The 18,753-nt window shown below is 36.2% G+C and overlaps 2 protein-coding genes across 2 annotated transcripts; both read right to left on the reverse strand.

Annotated features, from left to right (window-relative positions):
* Positions 1-1,917: 1,917 nt before the first annotated feature.
* EXO70B1 (exocyst subunit exo70 family protein B1) lies at positions 1,918-4,433 on the reverse strand. Its single transcript, XM_012983744.2, has one exon. The coding sequence runs from the start codon at positions 4,069-4,071 to the stop codon at positions 2,206-2,208; it is 1,866 nt and encodes a 621-aa protein (XP_012839198.2). The 5' UTR covers positions 4,072-4,433; the 3' UTR covers positions 1,918-2,205.
* A 3,911-nt stretch (positions 4,434-8,344) lies between these two features.
* Positions 8,345-13,758, reverse strand: LOC105959607 (sorting nexin 2B). The gene is made up of 5 exons (XM_012983756.2): positions 12,484-13,758; positions 12,159-12,368; positions 11,032-11,292; positions 8,911-8,997; positions 8,345-8,712 (listed from the first exon to the last, which is right to left on the reverse strand). The coding sequence occupies exons 1-5, from the start codon at positions 13,591-13,593 to the stop codon at positions 8,632-8,634; spliced, it is 1,749 nt and encodes a 582-aa protein (XP_012839210.2). The 5' UTR covers positions 13,594-13,758; the 3' UTR covers positions 8,345-8,631.
* Between the last annotated feature and the right edge of the window lie 4,995 nt (positions 13,759-18,753).

Consider the following 18,753-nt stretch of genomic DNA (forward strand, 5'->3'; position numbering starts at 1 on the left):
TTTTTGAAATTTAGTAGTGCCATTATGCCATCACCTAGTACAGAGCCATTTATTTTTTATAAATAATAATAAAAGAAGCCCATTTCTTGGGTCCTATGCTCATTTTCTTTGAAAAGAAAAATTCATTTTTTTTTCTACTTTGCGTTTTTCGTTTTGCCTTTTTTATTTTTTTCAGATAATTTGGTAACTTGACAATCGACATATTGACATTTAGTAATTAGTACAATGTCAATTATAATTGACAAACATAAGATGGGCTATGTAAGAAAATTGGATTGGGTTTGAGAGCAAGATAGGCCCTAGAGTCTAGTTTCTCTTTTTCTTTTTTTTTTCTTTTTCTTTTTTATTTAAGCTAGGTACTCGATGGGGTATCCGGATAGGAATACTAATACCCAGATCCGACTAGATTTGTGAGCACCGGGTATCCGAATCCGGCAGAGCCCGGTAAGTTTGAAAATTACCTGATCCGGTCGGATAAAACCTGACAGGGTCGGGTTACAACCCGAATATCCCGATCCAAATGCCACCCCTATTTCTCAAATTATAGTTGTTGACACCAAAATTTTGAGAAAAATCACTAATTAATAACCAAATAATTGGCTATTAAATTGAGTAACAAATGAAAGTCCCTAATATATTTGCACTTTATAAATATGTTAAATTGATTAATTAAAAAATAAATACTTTTTTATTATTAGCTAATTGGGCCAAATATGTCAAATGGCAGGTATCCAAGTTCACCAACCTATGCTACAAATCAAGAAATCCTAGTATGTGCAGATAAAAAGAGACTTCGATGCATGCAATATTCAGACTCACATGGACACATATCAAGCTCTCAACTGAAGTTTCGATTATCCGCCACGATTTCATAACATATTTGAATTTGAGGTGTTTATATTTATTCGATTAAAAAACAAGCTTATTTAGGACAGAAGAATCATGAAATTATTTAGAGAATGCAATCCATTTCGTTTGATTATATGTGTTTCCTATTTTCATGTCTCGTATTTATATTTGGCATCCGCGAAATTTGTGATTAACAATAGTTCAACACTACTTGTTTCTAGAGCGGATGAAGTAAAAATCAATGTCCAATTCTTTAGATAGTATAAGAATTTGTTTGCATAAGTAATGATATTGCATTCCCACTGCAATCACCATTATCACACATAATGGTTATATGTAACTCTATATTTATTATGTTCAAGCTAATGATATTGTAACTCTTGACCTTTGAGTTGTTGTCTTTGCTGTACTATATTATATGTAGTAACACCATGTAATGCTTTGTACACATATCAAGAAGAGAAATACAAACATTCTACATAATTGTTTCAAAATTCATAATTGTTTGTTAAGCTCCTCTGTAACTAATCTCTCAATTTAACCAGGTGAGCAAGCACGAGCTCGAATAATTATACTAAATCGAGTTCTAGCACGAACACGAACACGGACACAAGCTCGACTCAAAATTTTATTATTATATATATGTTTTGCTACTATAAATTATCTTCTATTCATAATTTAAAAAAAAAAAAAAAAAAAAGAATTAACAAAAAAAAATACCAAACTAGTGACTAAGTTTAACCCCTAGATGGTGGGCTTGTTATCCCATTCTCTATCTACACTAGTGTGAATCAATGGGAACCCCATCATCAATAAAATTCCTTACAAATGAAATATGACTGTAGTAGCACTTTCTTGACTGTGTAAGTATATACTTTCTTGATTGTAAGTATATAACAACCAAAGCAGCCTCTCCTATGAAACATCTAATGCTTGTCCAAACTTCTCCTCCAATGCTACCACCTGTTTAAAGTCAATTCCAAACACGAACATGACCGGGTATCCTATGCGCGATAAGTTAAGAGCAGAAACCGATCAAATATTCAAAATCTGAACGACGACTAAACATTTCCGGCAGGCAGAAAATTTCTAATGGTTTTAAGCATATACGAATACGATGAATATTCACCGTTTCTTGAGTTCTAAAGATACAAATCTTACGTGTAAGGCGCGTGTTTCCCAGTTTAAAGCAGAAGGCCATAAATACACACACACACAAACAACAAATCTTTCAAGCCGCTAGCTACACTGTATGATACAAACACACACACACACACACACACACACACTCAAACAAGATTACATGCATACATACATACATACATTGCTTACCAGCTTCCGTCGTCTCTCTCTCTCTCACCTTCTTCCACCCCCACTCCCTTGAAACAGCTCGTTAATCCGAGCCTCGATATCCTCCACTCTATACCTGATATACCTATCCGCGTTCTTGCTAATATCCGGTACACTCTGCAGCCTCGCAATAAAATTACGGTACGCATTACACAAAGCAACCGAAATCGAACTCCTCAACTCCTCCCTCAACTGATCGTCGAATATCACCCACGAGGACTGAGTCTTGCATGTCTCCTCAAAGTAGGAATTGAACAACTTCAGCTTCTCCTTCAAGTTCTTGGACCCCCGATTGGGCGACGCGGAAAAATTGTTGTCCAGTTTGAGAACTCCCAAAACCTTACTCCAAGAACTCCTCTGATAATTCACATGGTACTGCCTCACTTTCGCGGTGTGTTTCTTAACCCAATCGTCGCCTAACAGCACCCCCAAATCGTTGTCTCTCACCTTCTGCACTATGTACCTCCCATTGTTCATCATGAAAACCGAGCACAAAGCGGAATCCCTATAAGTCTTCGACTTTGCCTCCAGATTACTCTCCAACAACTCCATTATCCACTCCATTTGCACCGCTAAACTAGACGACGAGGAATCGTTCCCCTTTCTGTAGTCAAGATTGCTTCCGCCGCTCTCTTCGAATACCTGCTCCAACGTTTGACGGGCCCTACACGCAGCCCGAAGATAATTCATCACGTATCGAGTAATGGGGTGCAATCTTCCTCCAGGAACTGCGTCTTTAGCCGGGTCCCGCCTGATTAAATTCTCCAACTCCATGAATATTCCCCTGATAGATTCCCCGAGTCTCTTCCAAATAGTTACGGCTTCGTTTCTCAGAGACGAACAGTACTGGTCGGAAAAGATTAATTCGATCTCCGGCATCAAGTCCCTCACAGTTTCGTAAACATCGAGCACCTTGAAGAGACGCTCCGGGGCCCGGCTTCCGATTGCGACCGCGTCGGCGAAGTTGAGGAGCTGAATGGTGGAACCCCTGCAGACCTCCATGAAGGAGAGGTCGGCGGCGGAGGATAAGGTGAAGAAGATGCGGTCGCAGAGGCGGCGTTCGCTGGGGAAGAGGATTCGAACACCTAAGTTCATTGCTTTGATCCATTTCTCGATTTCGTCTTCTAGCTGGGTCCACTGCATTCTGTGAACATCGTCGATGCTGAGCTTCGAAAGACCCAGCCTCGAAAAGCTCTCCTCCAGAAAATCCCGCCGGCACGTGCTGTACGCGTGCGAGCACTCCTTCACGTACCCGGCGGCCACCATCCTCTTCGCGATCTCGTGGAGGTCTCTGATGGTGCCGGACGGGAGAGCGTCGATTGTGATGTCGTAGTCGGTTATGGGGTGGGCTACCGGGGTGAGGCTCCCGCCGCCGTCGTCGAAATCGCCGTCGTCGTCGGAGGAGGAGTAGTCGGTGTGGGGGTGAGTTGACTCGGACCGAGTCAGGTCGTACGACTCGGCGCCGCGCTCGACGAGGGTTCGGAACTCGTCCTCGAGGCGGAACATGGACTGCTGGAGGAGATCCTCGGCGCGGTCGAGGCAGGAGGAGATGTTCTTGTCGTCAGCGATTGGGGTCCAATCGCGGACGACGGCGGTCAATTGGTCGACGGAGGCGAGGAAGGAGGCGGAATCGGCGGAGTTGGACCAGATAGGGCGGTCGGCGGAGACGTAGCGGGAGATCTGGCGGTCGAGCGAGTTGAGCGTCTGCTCGACATCGTCGTCGGAGAGCTTCTCGGTGAGCTTCTCGCGGAGGCGGCCGTCGAAGTTGGAGAAGATCTTGAGGATGTCGTCGGTCATGGTGTCCGTGTGGCCGAGGGTCTTCGCTATGTGGCGGGCCACAGCTATGAGCTTCTCCTCGCCGTTGTCCGCCATTGTTAGTTAATCCCGATCGATTGTAGTTTTGCCCTAGAAACACACACGATCAAACCCTCGAGAGAGAGATTTGACGGTGGTTAGGGGCGGCTGCAGAAATTAAGAGACAAGGGATTGGGTGGGGCCCTAGCGGAGAGTGATGGGGGAAACGCGGTTTATGTGACTGATGATAGTGAAACTATAGAGAGAGGAGAGAGATTAGAGAGAGAAAGAGGAGAGAGAAAGAAGAGAGAGAGAGAGAGAGAGAGAGAGAGAGAGAGATAAAGGAAAAGTAAAAAGGGAAAAAAGACGAGTGGGAGTGAATGAGGCAAAGCAGAGATGGTGGTAACGTGAGATCCACTGGTTTTGCCTCTTCTCTCTTTTGCCTTTTTCTTAGTTAAAACGGTTATTTTTTTTAAATATAAATTATTATTTTATAATTATAAGTTTTTTTTTAATTTCTAAAATTTATAAAGAAATTATATTGTTTGAATTCAAATTCTATTGAATTTCCAAGGTGAAAGATGGGTGGAATTTGAAATAAAAAAATATATAGACGCTAATGGTTAGGATTAGTTACAAAATTAAGAATAGTGTTGTATATCGGTCTTTTTTTTTGTTCTTCTTCGGTTTGATGATTGTGGAAACAAAGTATAATAACAACAATATAAAGAGATATAGAGAGAATGCAAATAACAAATTAGTATAGAGAGAAAAATATGGGGGTTATTTTGTACGAAGGAGATATTTCATTATATAGGTGTAAAACTAAAACCAATGTTATTAGAACCGGACCGGACCGGCCGGTCCGACCGGTTCGACCGCGACCCGCCGGAAAACCGGTCCGGTCTAACCCCCAAACCCACATAAATTCAAAACCGGGGTCAACTACCAGAAACTTGATCTGACCGGGTGGAACCTGGGACCCGGCGAACCGGCCGCTGACCCGGGTTCGATTCCTAAACGCTGCTTTTTATATATTTTTTTAATACTTTATCAAAACGACGTCGTTTTGATTATTAGGTTTAAAAAAAAAAAAAAGATTGAATTAAAAAACACATTAAACGTCAACACTCAACAGACTTGTTTGACAAGTCTGTACATCTTCGCCTTCACTATTCCCGCACCCAGCCACCGCCTCCCAATCCTCCAGCCGCCAGCCTTGCCGCAAACCACCAGCCACCGCCGGCCGCCGGAAACCACCAGCCACCGCCGGCCCCGCAACCTGCTGGTACCCTCTTTCGTGTAGATGAATCGTGCAATTTTTAAATTATTTTGTTTAATCATGTGATAATAATTTTGTTTAGATTTCAATTCTTCAAAAAAAAAAATTGTTTAGATGTGAATTTAAAATTTCTATTTACACTTGTAGTTTTTTCACCATTTTATATTTTAAATTTTAATTATGTGATGAGGATGATTTTGATGAGATACATTATTATTATGGATAATTTTTTGGATTGAAGTGAAGTTTTTCATATGTTGTTTAATGTTTTAAATTTTTATTTGGATGTAATTATGTGTATATAAAATTAAAAAATAAATAGAATATATAAAAAAGTAAAAAACCCGGGTTGACCCCGGTTGAACCGGTCCAACCATGACCCGAATACCTCGCCGGTTTAATGTCCGGTCCGGTTCTGATAACATTGACTAAAACCATCGAAAATTACGTAGGAGTTATATCTGCACTAACACACCATATAATAGACATGGATGCTAATGAAAAATTAATAATCATCAAGTGATTATGTTAGAAAATTACACTTTCCATATTATTTACAACCAACATCACAATGTTACAAAAATATGTCAAGAATTATGTCAAGAAATTGCTATTGATCATTTATATAGATTCCAATTTCGTAAAAGTTAATACTCCTATTTGCTATTTCTTACATTGTTTGAGGAAAGTGGAAACCAATGGAAAGACTTGGTTATTTTTTTCTTCTTAAAAGAGAGTCTAAATTTTTAAATAAATTATAGGACAAATGTCACATGTGTTTGTTTTACACTCATTCTTATTAAACCCTTTCTACTATCATTCATATCATTATTCTCTTGCACCAATAGAATTTTCATCCATCAAACCTTGCGGTTAAAATCCAATCATTTATATGTATAGATCCGGACAACAAATATCATCCATTATAATTTGTTAAGAAAGTCCAATCCCCACAAGTTCAATAAAACAAATAGGTTCATGCTCATAATCCACGTTAGAAGGCCCATCCTCGTAAACTGCGTGAACGATGATGACCTTGCGAGCTAATACCGCGCTCTGATCATGGCGAGAGGGCAGTCACATTGATTATTAACAAGTGTATTTGATGCTCGGGCAGGTTCATTAAATGTCATAACACAAGCATTTAGCACATGAGTGTCTGACAACAGTCGAAAAACTTGAAAAGACTATGATTCTTCTGTACCCCTAGAGCATGCCTAGGGGCATGGCTAAAATGGTTATTAGATAATTAGTTAATAATAATAGTCCGAAATATCATGAGACTACAAGCGGAAAGTAAGCAAAAATGTTAATTTGAGTGGCGATTGAGACTGCCCAGCCGATTTTTTGGGCCTTTTGGAATCCGATGAAGGTAACTAACTATAAATATGATTCCATAAAAGGAAGAGTGACTCATATACACAAAGAAGCAAAATCTACTTTTTCAATTATTTATAGAGATTCTTTTAAAAATACATACTGATATCCATTGACTTGATCGTCGAAGTGTTAAACCCAGCGTCAGTCCGATTCTCTTTTTCTATGCAAATCGACCTCAGTTTTACATGGTGTTCAGTAGCCGGTCAAACTCCTTAAAATGGCGTATTCTTTTCGATTTTAAATTCTCTTTAGCAATGAATTTCTCTTTTTTGTTCTCACTTTATATTTAAGTTTTTTTTTTTTTTCATTTACACATATGCCCCACATGCATTGAATTGATATTTTAATATGTTAAAAGGGGTATTTTGGACTTTTCTATTGTAATGAGTACTATTTAATAGAAACATCAATTTTGTGAATTTACCATATGTAAATACTAAATGGATTGACAAAATATTAAAGTTAATTTGGATAATTTATAACTGCTAAAATAAGAAAAACATAAAAAGTCACTAACCCATGATATTAATTGATTTTCAATTAATTAATAGAGATAAAATGGTAAAATTGAAAAAAAAAAAGTGCAATTAATAATTCACTGGAATTGCAACATAATAAATAATTTAAGACAAATAAATATGAAGGAAGGGGTAACAAACCAGCTTTTATCCATCAAAAAAGTCGTTTGTGATCAGAATGAAGCAAAAATGTATTTGTAATTTCCTCGAAATTAAGCTTCTTTGGAAAAATGACATTATTACTGAATAAGATAAACAAATTAAGTAGTCAGTATTTGTTGCTGCCAAGAAATTTCAAAATGCCAACAATTGCGTCGCATTTGGCAAACTAACAATCTAATTGAATGTGTCAACGATTTTGTCCTTGGAATATTCTTTCTAGGTGTTGACTGAGTTGACTCTCATCCGACACCTTTGTTAACGTATGTTACACCCTTAATTTTTCCTGGATTATTTATCATCATAAATGTTTATATATATATATATACAAGCGTCGATGCTTCTCCTTTGTGTATTTTATTACACACAAATATTATATATATATGTAACTATTTGTCCTTTGTGTTACACTCCAAATTAAGAAAAAAAACAAATTATTTTTAGATTTTGATGATAATAAATTTATAATAGCCAAGTGTTAGACACCAACCTTGGACATTTTCAATTTTGGCTTTAATTTAACCTCCTAGTAAAAGGATTTGATCATTTGATCCATTCCCACTGACCAACAAATTGATATTAGTTTATGTCCCTCAAAAGTCAAATGTTAAAAATTCTTTTATCACAAAATATTTTTGGTATTGCTCAATTAAGGACATTTTTTTTTTAATTAGTGAAGAAATCTATAACCAATCATACAGATGTATCGGATAAATCTACACTCTCGTATACGAGAGACGTAAACCACCATAGACTAGCCATTTGTAACAAGCTCCACCTAGCGGGGGATTCGACAATTAGGCACAGTTGAATTAAACAAATTAGTGTATCAAGAACAGAACCAATTAAATTAAACTGTGAACACAACTAGATTAAATTAATTAAGTTGTATATTGATGAAGGTTTCAACTTTTAAGGGAGAAAATTTCAACTTCATAAAGGAATTGGCCATATTTGAATGATTCCCAAACAACAATACTTCAAATTATTTTAAATTCTTAGCTCACATCTGTGAACAAAGTTCCACATATCATTTTCTGTATTGAGGAAACATGTTTACAGGCATTACAATCAAAGCTCTGAGGGTTTACAAACCCTCTCATAAAACCAGAAAATCGAGGATAAAAGAAACATGCCCCCCGAAAAAAGGGGGGCTGATAAGAAGATCTAAAATGGTTCAATAAGTAACCAACTTTACGTATGTTTATTATGAACATTTACTCCCTTTTGCTAGTTCACAAAGTCGAATTAAGAAAACGAAAGGAAAAAAAAAAGTTCAAAACTGCATATTTTTGGCTTCTATGTGCTCTCTTTTGCGTATTTTCGGGTCTCCTCTGCCACTTTAGCCCACTCGTTTCCTATTTTTTCACTATAAGCAACCTGTAAATGCACGATTCGTATTCAAGGACAAGAAGCAGAAAAACAAACAGAATTTAACAGCAGATGATTTTATTCTAGAATTTGTTTTTTGATCACCGGCATTTAATATGACATTTTATAGTGTCGTTATTGGAACTGGCGGAATCAGAAAATAAGAGATATCTGTAGCAGTAAATACGCGGGGAGTAATAAAAGTACCTGATCAACAACGAACCCTTTTAACATTTTAACAAAGTCGGCCTGCTTTTCGCCATCTAGCCTCTGGATTTCAATCCTATTATTTTCCTGTAATCACATCACACTAGATCTATTAGAAAGGACAATCACGAAAAAAACGAGCAATAAGACGAGAATTGTCAGCAGTATGGTTTATTGTAATCTAATCCATTTTCTGCTAATGTTTTTAGCGTTAGCATCAGTTACAATACCAGATAATAAATATTCTAAATATAATGTTCCTCTTCGAGAATCAAATCTTCCTTCTGTAAATAACGAAAGACCCTTTCGATTCAGACTAGCGGATCCTGATCTTTTGCATGTTTAAAACATTAAGAGAATTCTTAAAATAAGCGAAATATAATTCAAAAATGAAAACAAAACAGAAAAGGAAACGTTCACAAGACCAGTTCGCTTTCTAGATACAATCTTTATGTTAATCCTGGCTCTAAAAACGTTCTCTGAGAAAGCATTCTCTGTATCTATCAAGAAGCTGAAACGTTTAGTTTTTTTTTCTTTTTTAGCTGATAGGTAATGATTAAGTTTGCATCTTCATTAGTAAATTGATTGTGGACAAGTGTGTCAATGAATCACAAAAACACGGACGTTTTACAACCAAATAGTTTAATATCTAAGACAAACGTAATCGCAGAACAGAAAACAACTCAAGTTTCTGACAATAATCTTAATCCAACACAAAACTGTAATATAAATATTTTCTGGACTATATTTAGGCAACAGAAAAGAAATGCATATGAAAAGAGTCTAGAAGCAATGTTATGTTACTCTGTAACATTCAGTACCATCCAAAATTGTTTATAATTATTTACTTCACTTCATCTTCAATCACTTATTAGATCAAACTAGATTATAATCATTTCAGTAATATTCGCAGTAGCAATTTTGCATGTTAGAGTAGTGTTCCTTGTAGTTCTTAATCTTGGCAATGAGAGCGAATCGACTTATAATGTCACAGAAGTCAATCTAAGGTAATGATTCTTGTGGTTCTCAAATCATATAAATTTTTGCAGATATGGAAATTCTCACAAAGCCTTTTCTATAGGTAACAAGTAGCATAAACTTTCTATAGCTGGTCCGGTAATCATTGTTTACATCCACATGGATGAAGGGCTTAAGGACAAGTATACTCATGAAGCACCCCAACAGTCAATCAGCAATCTACGAAAAAATAAATTTGAAAGCAGATTTTGCAACAAGGATTTTTCATTACTTGAAAGTACCCATCCTTCAGAATCACCTTAGCAATCCAATGAATTCTCACCTTTTTATTATATAAGACTATCAGATTAACGGGCATACTTGATCTCTAAGGCAACAAAACAAGCATAGAATAGAAAGCACCTCGAGTTTCATACAGCAATCCAACTATCCAAGATTCCAAGTACAAACATAACTGTGCACATTTCTTAAACTATAAAACAGGCTCGAAATAATGATTAACTATATGTAGGACTTGGACTAATAAAATAATTATGTGTGATGCAGTTATACTCTATCCAACTTATAATAAATTCTGCCTGTAAAACAATAAACAAAGTAAATGGTAATCGAGGTTGTCAAATTGGTTGGCAACTATAAACAGTTTGCCACAGAGAAATTATTGGTTTTGAAAGATCAATAACTAGATGAAAACTTCTAGATTAACTATCGAGAATCTTTCAGAAAGAGTTCGTTATTAGATAAATACATGTATAAATGTTGCGCTGCAATTACAAAACATAATAGTCATATATTGAAGACAAGGTCACTGGTGGAGATACATCTCTGGAGGTGCGACATGATTTTATTAAGCATCTTTACGTTTGAAAAACACCAGGAAACAAAATAAGGTGAACTAAGACCTCAATCTAGGAAGTCCAAAATGCTTGAACACTGCTATAGGTACACAATGCAAGTGAAATTGAAATGAAAAATCAAGCAAAAGACCAGAAAATCAGGTATATCACACTATCACACTAAAGAGATAATGCTTCAATCCAAAACCTGAAAATAAGCATCTTTATGAAATTTCAAAGAGACTGGAAAGTGGAAACTATATAAAATCTGGTCTAAACTCTGTTGGTAGTATCAGATAAGTTATACCTTAATCCTCTCGTATTCTCTGATTGCACAGATTTTCGCATCCTCTGTGATCCTAATGGCACCTTTTAGGTCCTCAAGTTTGCGGACCCTTGACTTATCACCACCAAAAATTTTAGATGATGCACCTTCGAGCTTTTCAGTTCTTGAATGCAAGGAAGACAAATCAGATATAAGAGTTTGCACTGTCAATAAAGCACTAGATCGATCAGAGAATGCACTGTGTACAGCTAACATCATGCCCATATATTCGTGTAGTGTATCCTGAAAATACATAAAGAGGAAAGAGAAAATACATAAATTAGTTCGGAAAAATGAAGTAGCTCGATTCGAGAATATAGAAAGAAAACTCAACCCTTTTATAGTGATGCAACTTGCAACATTAATTTATACTCCAAGATATCAGTTAATTTGAATTTATGTTACTCTGTTTGTTTGTCTGACAAAACAAGAAATGACTCCATATGGAAGATAGTTATTGTTTATTAAAAGTCGAAGATCCCAATAAATAAAAAACAGAAAATTAAAACAAGAAACTAGTTTTAAAAGAAAACATATAAAGTGAGAGGACAAAAACAACGTGTCGTTTGAGAACCACCGTAATTTCGGTAGGAACAAAACCTAATACAATGACGGCATGGCATGATAAGTAGATGCACCTATACATATCTCTTCTGGTTGATCACACCATACTCTATTGTGGTAAAATGATCCATACTAGCAAACAATTAGACAGGTGCTACATTTAAATCGGATACATATACATTAAATTATATACCATATATGCACTATCACATAGATATAGAGTCTATTTTTATATGTTTTTGTGTGTCCCTGCCAATAAGAGCATAGAATTAGCTATTTTTAGTTAATCAGTCACAATCGATAAATTTGGGAAGTCCTTTCAAGATTGAGGAGGTAACTACCATTTCTCAATTAGAATTCATAATTAATAGAGCTAACACAATAATTCCATGGAATGTGTTTTCCTACTTAAGGAAAAAGCTACACTTGGACTCAATAAAAATAAATAAATAAAAAATAAAAGGCGAGGCCAGTAATTCCTACGTCTTACTATTGCCAACTTATCATGACAAGAGTAATGACCCAAATGAGAATGCCACACTTACAAAATGCTTCACGGTCTGAGCATTTAATTCTCGATATAATCTGCTTGCTTTGACAGCTGCCGTAGCAACATTTTTCATGTCCGCAGCCCTCGTTCTTTGAGAATTCAGTGCCGCTTGCTCGTTCTCAAACTTTGTTAACTTGATAAAAGCTAGACCTAGTTCTCCCATAGTGTCTCCCATATCTTGCTGTGCTTTCACCAGTGATTCAGCCTATCAGTTCACAGTACAAAATTAAAGAGAATCGCAATCAGAAAAACGGCACTCAACCGGTTAAACTTTTAACTGAAAATTAAGGGCAACAACATGGATTGAATGTCGAAAAAACCTGTTTCGATGCATTAGTGAGTTGCTGCTCAAGATCCCACAACTTCTCCTTCTTCTCCAAGAAATCCTTATCCTCCTCCTCCACAGAAGGCCTCGAATTACCCCAATCATTGACAACAGATTGCTTCAATTCCTTAAAGAACCTCAGCATATCCCTTCCCCCTTTAGCAGAGTGCACTACGTCTTGCGGCTCAATCGCACTGCTCGACTCCCCCAAAAGCTGCTTCGGCAGCCTCACTGCTCCATCAAGCATCCTCGAAGCCACGTCAATGCTAGCTGGCAGCGGCATTCTGTTATCCACTGTCAAAAACGCCCTCAAATCGTCACTTTTCTTAATCACTGGATGCCTCGAAAGCCTCCTCAAGTACTTCTCCAATTCAACTCTCCTCTGCTCCACAAAGTCCTGCTTCTGCATCACCTGGCTCTCGACCACGCTTTTATCCGGCCGTGGTGGGATGAAAAGGCCTCTGTAACCTTCGCCCAGACGATCCGATAGAGTAACCACGTCTTTAAACCGCCTCCTGACGCTGAAATCGGTGCCGCCGTAATCGGGGACATTTGTGCTGGTGGTGATCAGATAGGTGACGTAAGTATTGCCGCCGGGGACAATCGAATTGGAAGACTCCACCTCCTTCTGCGGATTCAAAACGCTGATCCTCAAATACTCGGAACTGGAGGACTGAGATCCGTTCGGCGAAATCGTGGCTTCATCGGAGATATCTCCGGCGCCGTTTGATTCCGGGAATCTGTCCTCGAAGGAGCTGAACATAACGTCGGCGTAGGAGGGGGAATCCAGATGCGGGGTGTGAGTGGGGAAGAGGAGGGGATCGGAGACGGCGGGAGTGGTGGCGATGGACGGCGGAGAAAGGAGGGGATGTTCGGCGGCGGAGGAAGAGAGGGTCGTCATGGCGCTGCGGTAATTGGAATAGGATTTGGAGGTCGAAACGTCGCCGTTCAGGATACTATCGCCGACGCCGTCGCCGTCGAGGGTTAGGGTTTGCATCTGACCAGTGGTGGAGAGGGGGTGGTGGCATTCTTCTTCTTCTTCGTCGTCATCTTCCGGTTTACCCGGTACATGTACATATTGGTGGTGGTTCTCTGAACCCATCATCGCTTTGGCAATTTGGTAAATTTGGGATTTGGATCAAAGACAAAATACAGTAGAATTATTCGATTTTTATAATATGATGAGTTATTTCAACTGTTTTCAGTTCTGCTTCGTCTGCAAATCCAAATGAACAATATTTTATATATTATTCTTTCAGTACTCAAAATTAGTTTTACTGACATAAAATTTAATTTCAATTTATATGTTTTGGGCACTACCTCACTTTTATCTTGGGGTTTTTGTTCGATTTTTTTTTTTTTTCTAATTTTAAATACGATTTGGTCCCCAATAGTTTAGTGCACTCCTTCTGTTAAGTTTTGCTTACAATTAGCTCCCTTACTGTTGAAATGTATGAAATGCCCCTCACTTTAGATTATAATTGCAACACTTAACAAAAATGCTATTTCTCGTAAATTCGTTTCTAATGCAACACGTTTCCAATGCATATTTATTTATTTTCCTCACAAGGTTTTTGAATTTTTTTTTCCACCAAAAAACATTCTACATAATCGTATTTCTACAAACATTTTCCAAAAACGTGTCGTCTCGGACAACGCCAACTTAATATTTGTATCTGTTTATTGCGTAACCAATGTAAGTCACAACCCTATGTATTCCTACGAGAGAAACAAACGACAAGAAAACATAGGAAGAAGAAAAAAGAGAAGAAGAATAAGAACAAAAAAGATGAGGAGGAGATTTTGATATACTACTTCTGCAGTTCGGAGCCGTTGTATACCCTATTTTAAAGGTTTGATTTCGTGTTCTTAACAAATTCGTAGTTGTTGAAACCCTAGCAGCAAGGTAAAATTTGTTATTACGTTGTTGGGGCTTGATACCCTGTTTTTTTTTCTTTGGATTGCACAATTTAGAGGAGTTGCAATGAGGTATTGTGATTCGACAATTTAGCATGTTGTTAGAGTTATGTTTAGTTTCTAGGGTTTAAGTGTTCCTACTGTTTCGACGTAATGAACAGCATTTATATAACAATGTATAATTTTGCAAATTGTTTCAATAATATGATTGTTCTTTAGTATTTGAACTACGTGTGGAGGAAAATGATTTCCTATTATGTTACTATTGTGTTTTTGTTAACTAAAATCATATATGAACAAAGACAACATCGGTTTTTTTTTTTTTTTTTTTTTTTTTGCTGCAAAAATAGGTCCCAAGAAGAAAATCTTAAAAATGCCCAAAATTGGTCATAGTTTTATTGAGGTGCAACAGTTGTCAACCGTTGAAAAGATATCCTCCATAATCAAACGAGTTCGTATTTGGGAAGGATAAAAACAGAGTAGTGATCCCATTTTCTCAAAGGAGTTTTCGATAGTTTTTTGGGATTGCACCAGGAGGGGAATCAAGTTGACATAGATTTTAAGAATGAAGCTTTGCACACTATTAGTCGCCTATGCGGTGGAAACGTCTCAGACTCCAAACGTAACTTACTTTCTATAAAGTTGGAGGATTATGCAGGAGATAACAAAATATTTCGTCGATTTCAATCGAAATATTTCCGAATTTGAAATAATTTTAACCCGAATACTGAAAGTTTCAATTTCCAATTTTCCATTTTTCCGGAATGCAATCTGAATACATAAGATTCCAATTTTCAATCAATTTTAATTTTTGAAAAGTCTAATTATTTATTTCCCGCGAAAATGGCACTTACGATATCAATATTATTAATAATTTTACATTACGAGAGACGACAAAAGTGGATATTTCGAAGGGGGCAACTATTTTAAATCCCAACTTTTGCTTACTTGAATACTACCAAGTTTAAAACCAAAATTGAGTACATATTTATCAGTTTTTTCTTACTTTAATACCAAAATAAAAAGAAAAGTACAAAAATACCCTTTTATACAAAATATCAATTATATCGATTTTTTTTTAAAATTACCTATTCTAAAACCAAATAAAAAAAAAAAGAAAAAAACCCATTGTTGTAAAAAAAAAACCTCCACCATTTCTTCTCCTCTCCAACCCTCGCCGCCGCCGTACGCCGCCGCCGCTTCTTCGTCCATTGTTATCAACCCGCCGCCGCTTCTTCGTCCATTTTTTGTACAAGTAATATTTTTTTTCGAATTTATTTTTTCTTTAATATTTACTTAGGATTTGATTGTTTGATATGGGTAATTAGGATTTGATTGTTTTAGGTAGAAATGATCGTTAATTAGTAATGGGTGCATCTAATTTCAGTCGATTTGAGCATTGATTTGAGATTCGTGGGTCGGTTCTTCGTTCAAAATAATCGACCTGTACATGTCGATTTTTGCAGGATTTTCGACAGATTGATGTCGAAAATTCTACAAAATTCGACATGTAGTTGTCGATTATTTTGATTTTTTGGTAATTCGACATAATGATTTCGACAGTCAACTATCGAAATGTGCTAGCATATTCGACATCTATCTGTCGAATTTTCTACAAAATTTCGACAGCTATCTGTCGAATATTCTAGGTCCGACCCTTCGCCGGACTACATGAATTGGTTCCGACCCAGATGCATGTTACAACTCAGTAGGCATGGAGCCCATCCACCTCGACCCCAGGCGGATCGACCTCGACCACGTGAAGCTCGTCCAGGGGGTGGTACCGATAAGGAGGTCCAACTTTCACAAATTTTGGAGTTGGTGAAGGGTACACTTAGCGGGGTGCGGGGACTTGCGCCATCCGACGCTCATACGGTCATGTGGGGCGGCCCTAAATGATATTGTCAGATTGATCGAGCCGGATGCCCCACTTCCACCTCCATCGAGCTCGTCGGATGCCCCACCACCACCTCCAGCTAACTCGATAGAGCCACTTCCACCGCCATCGACCTCGTCCGATGCCCCACAGGCAGTTGTGAAACGCGTGTTTAGTAGGAAGAAAAAAACACAGGATTAGTCTTGTGTGTTTTAGGCAATTTAGTTGATGGATTGTGTTTTTAGATGGATGTTGTTTTATGGATTCTATTTGATTTACTTGTTTTTTAATTTAGTTTATATGGATTTTGATTGTTTTAAATGAAATTATTTTTGATAATTTAGTTTTATATGGATTCTATTTGATTTACTTGTTTTTTATGTTATATTGCAATATATTTGGGGTTAATTTCACAAAAAAAATAAAAATTTCAAATTATCGAAAAAAAAAATGGAACAGTTTCAATTCGACAGCTAGCTGTCGAATTTAAACTGTTCCATTTTTTTTTCGATAATTTGAAATTTTTATTTTTTTTGTCCAAAAACACTTAGAATATGTTTTTTTATGTTATATTGCAATATATTAGGGGTTAATTTCAAAAATAAAAAAAAATTTGCAAATTATCGAAAAAGAAAAACGGAACAGTTTAAATTCGATAGCTAGCTGTCGAATTTAAACTGTTTCATTTTTTTTTTCGATAATTTGAAATTTTTATTTTTTTTGTCCAAAAACACTTAGAATATGTTTTTTATGTTATATTGCAATATATTTGGGGTTAATTTCACAAAAAAAATAAAAATTTCAAATTATCGAAAAAAAAATATTGGAACAGTTTCAATTCGACAGCTAGCTGTCGAATTTAAACTGTTTCATTTTTTTTTTCGATAATTTGAATTTTTTATTTTTTTTGTCCAAAAACACTTAGAATATGTTTTTTATGTTATATTGCAATATATTTGGGGTTAATTTCACAAAAAAAAAAAAAAAAAACTGCAATTTATAAAAAACACAACACTTAATAACATTGAAACTAGCACCAGTAACTTTACATAGTTTTGTTCGGAGAACTATCACCATTGTCTGATATAGTAATAATCTCGAAACTCTATCGCGTGGCAACATTTTGACCTATTAGTTCTCGGAAAGCTTCACAAACCCATGCCAATAAAGCTTCTTTTGTTGGGAATTTTTCTGACGTGGTAAATGAATGGGTGCAATCGATCTACACAAAAGTGTCGAAAATATAAGACAAGTAAATTTGCAACAGGAACAAAATCGACACCTAAGTGTCGAAATGACCCATATTTTCGACACTTAAGTGTCGAAAATATGGGTCATTTTCGGCACTTAGGTGTCGAAAATTGTAGCAAAATTCGACACTTAGGTGTCGAAAATGAATAAAATATCAATTGTTATGTTTTTCGACACATACATGTCGAAAAATAAGCATATTTTCGACCTGTATGTGTCGAAAATTGATGGCGAATTAAAAAAAAAAAATATCAAAATCGATGTTTTAGCTCAAAAAATACATGAATACATACCTTAATGGGTTCTCCTTGCTTGTAAACTACCATTCTATTGTTATTTGACGCCATTTTGCAAGTTGTGTAAGGTTTTGATTTCTTTTGTTTTGAGGTTTTTTAGGAGGGTTTTTGGGGAGGGAGAAGAAGGAGGTGGAGGAGGTGAGGGGTTTGTGAGTGAGGAGGGAAATGTTTTTCTTAGGGTTTTTAATTATTTGGTATTTAAGAAAGAAAAATAGTATTTGTAATATTTTTTTGGTTTTAATTTTCATTAAGGGCATTAAAGTAATTTACAATTAATTATTTATTTTTTATTTTTTGGTATTCAAGTAAGCAAAAGTTGGGATTTGAAATAGTGATCCCCTATTTCGAATTATGATGAATCATCCGATCATAAAATTTCATAACAAGTTTTTTCATTCCAATATCGAATAAACATTGTTGCAAGTAGGGGTGGGAACGAGCCGAGCTCGAGCCGAGCTCGGCTCTTTTGGCCAGCTCGAGCTCGAGCTCGAGCCCATGTTGCCCAGCTCGAGCTCGAGCTCGAGCTCATCGAGCCAATTTTTTTTGGCTCGAGCTCGAGCTCGAGCCAATTTTGGCGAGCTCGAGCTCGAGCTCGAGCTTATTTAATTTTTTTTTTTATTAAAATCATTTTTTTTATTAAAAATTATTCATAGGAAAATAAAAAAAAATTATAAAATAAATAATGAACTCTAGTTATATATATTTTTTATTTTTTCTATTATTATTATTATTATTATTATTATTATTATTATTATTATTATTATTATTATTATTATTATTATTATTATATTTTATATTATTATGAATTATTTAAGTAATATAGATTTGTTTCTATTTAAATACTAGATATATTTATTATTATAGACTATTTACTATTTAGTTAATAATAATAATAATAATAATAATAATAATAATAATAATAAGA

The sequence above is a fragment of the Erythranthe guttata genome, chromosome 14 (genome assembly GCF_056151865.1).
Source record: "Erythranthe guttata isolate IM_541 chromosome 14, IM_541, whole genome shotgun sequence".
In the NCBI taxonomy this organism is placed as follows: domain Eukaryota; kingdom Viridiplantae; phylum Streptophyta; class Magnoliopsida; order Lamiales; family Phrymaceae; genus Erythranthe; species Erythranthe guttata.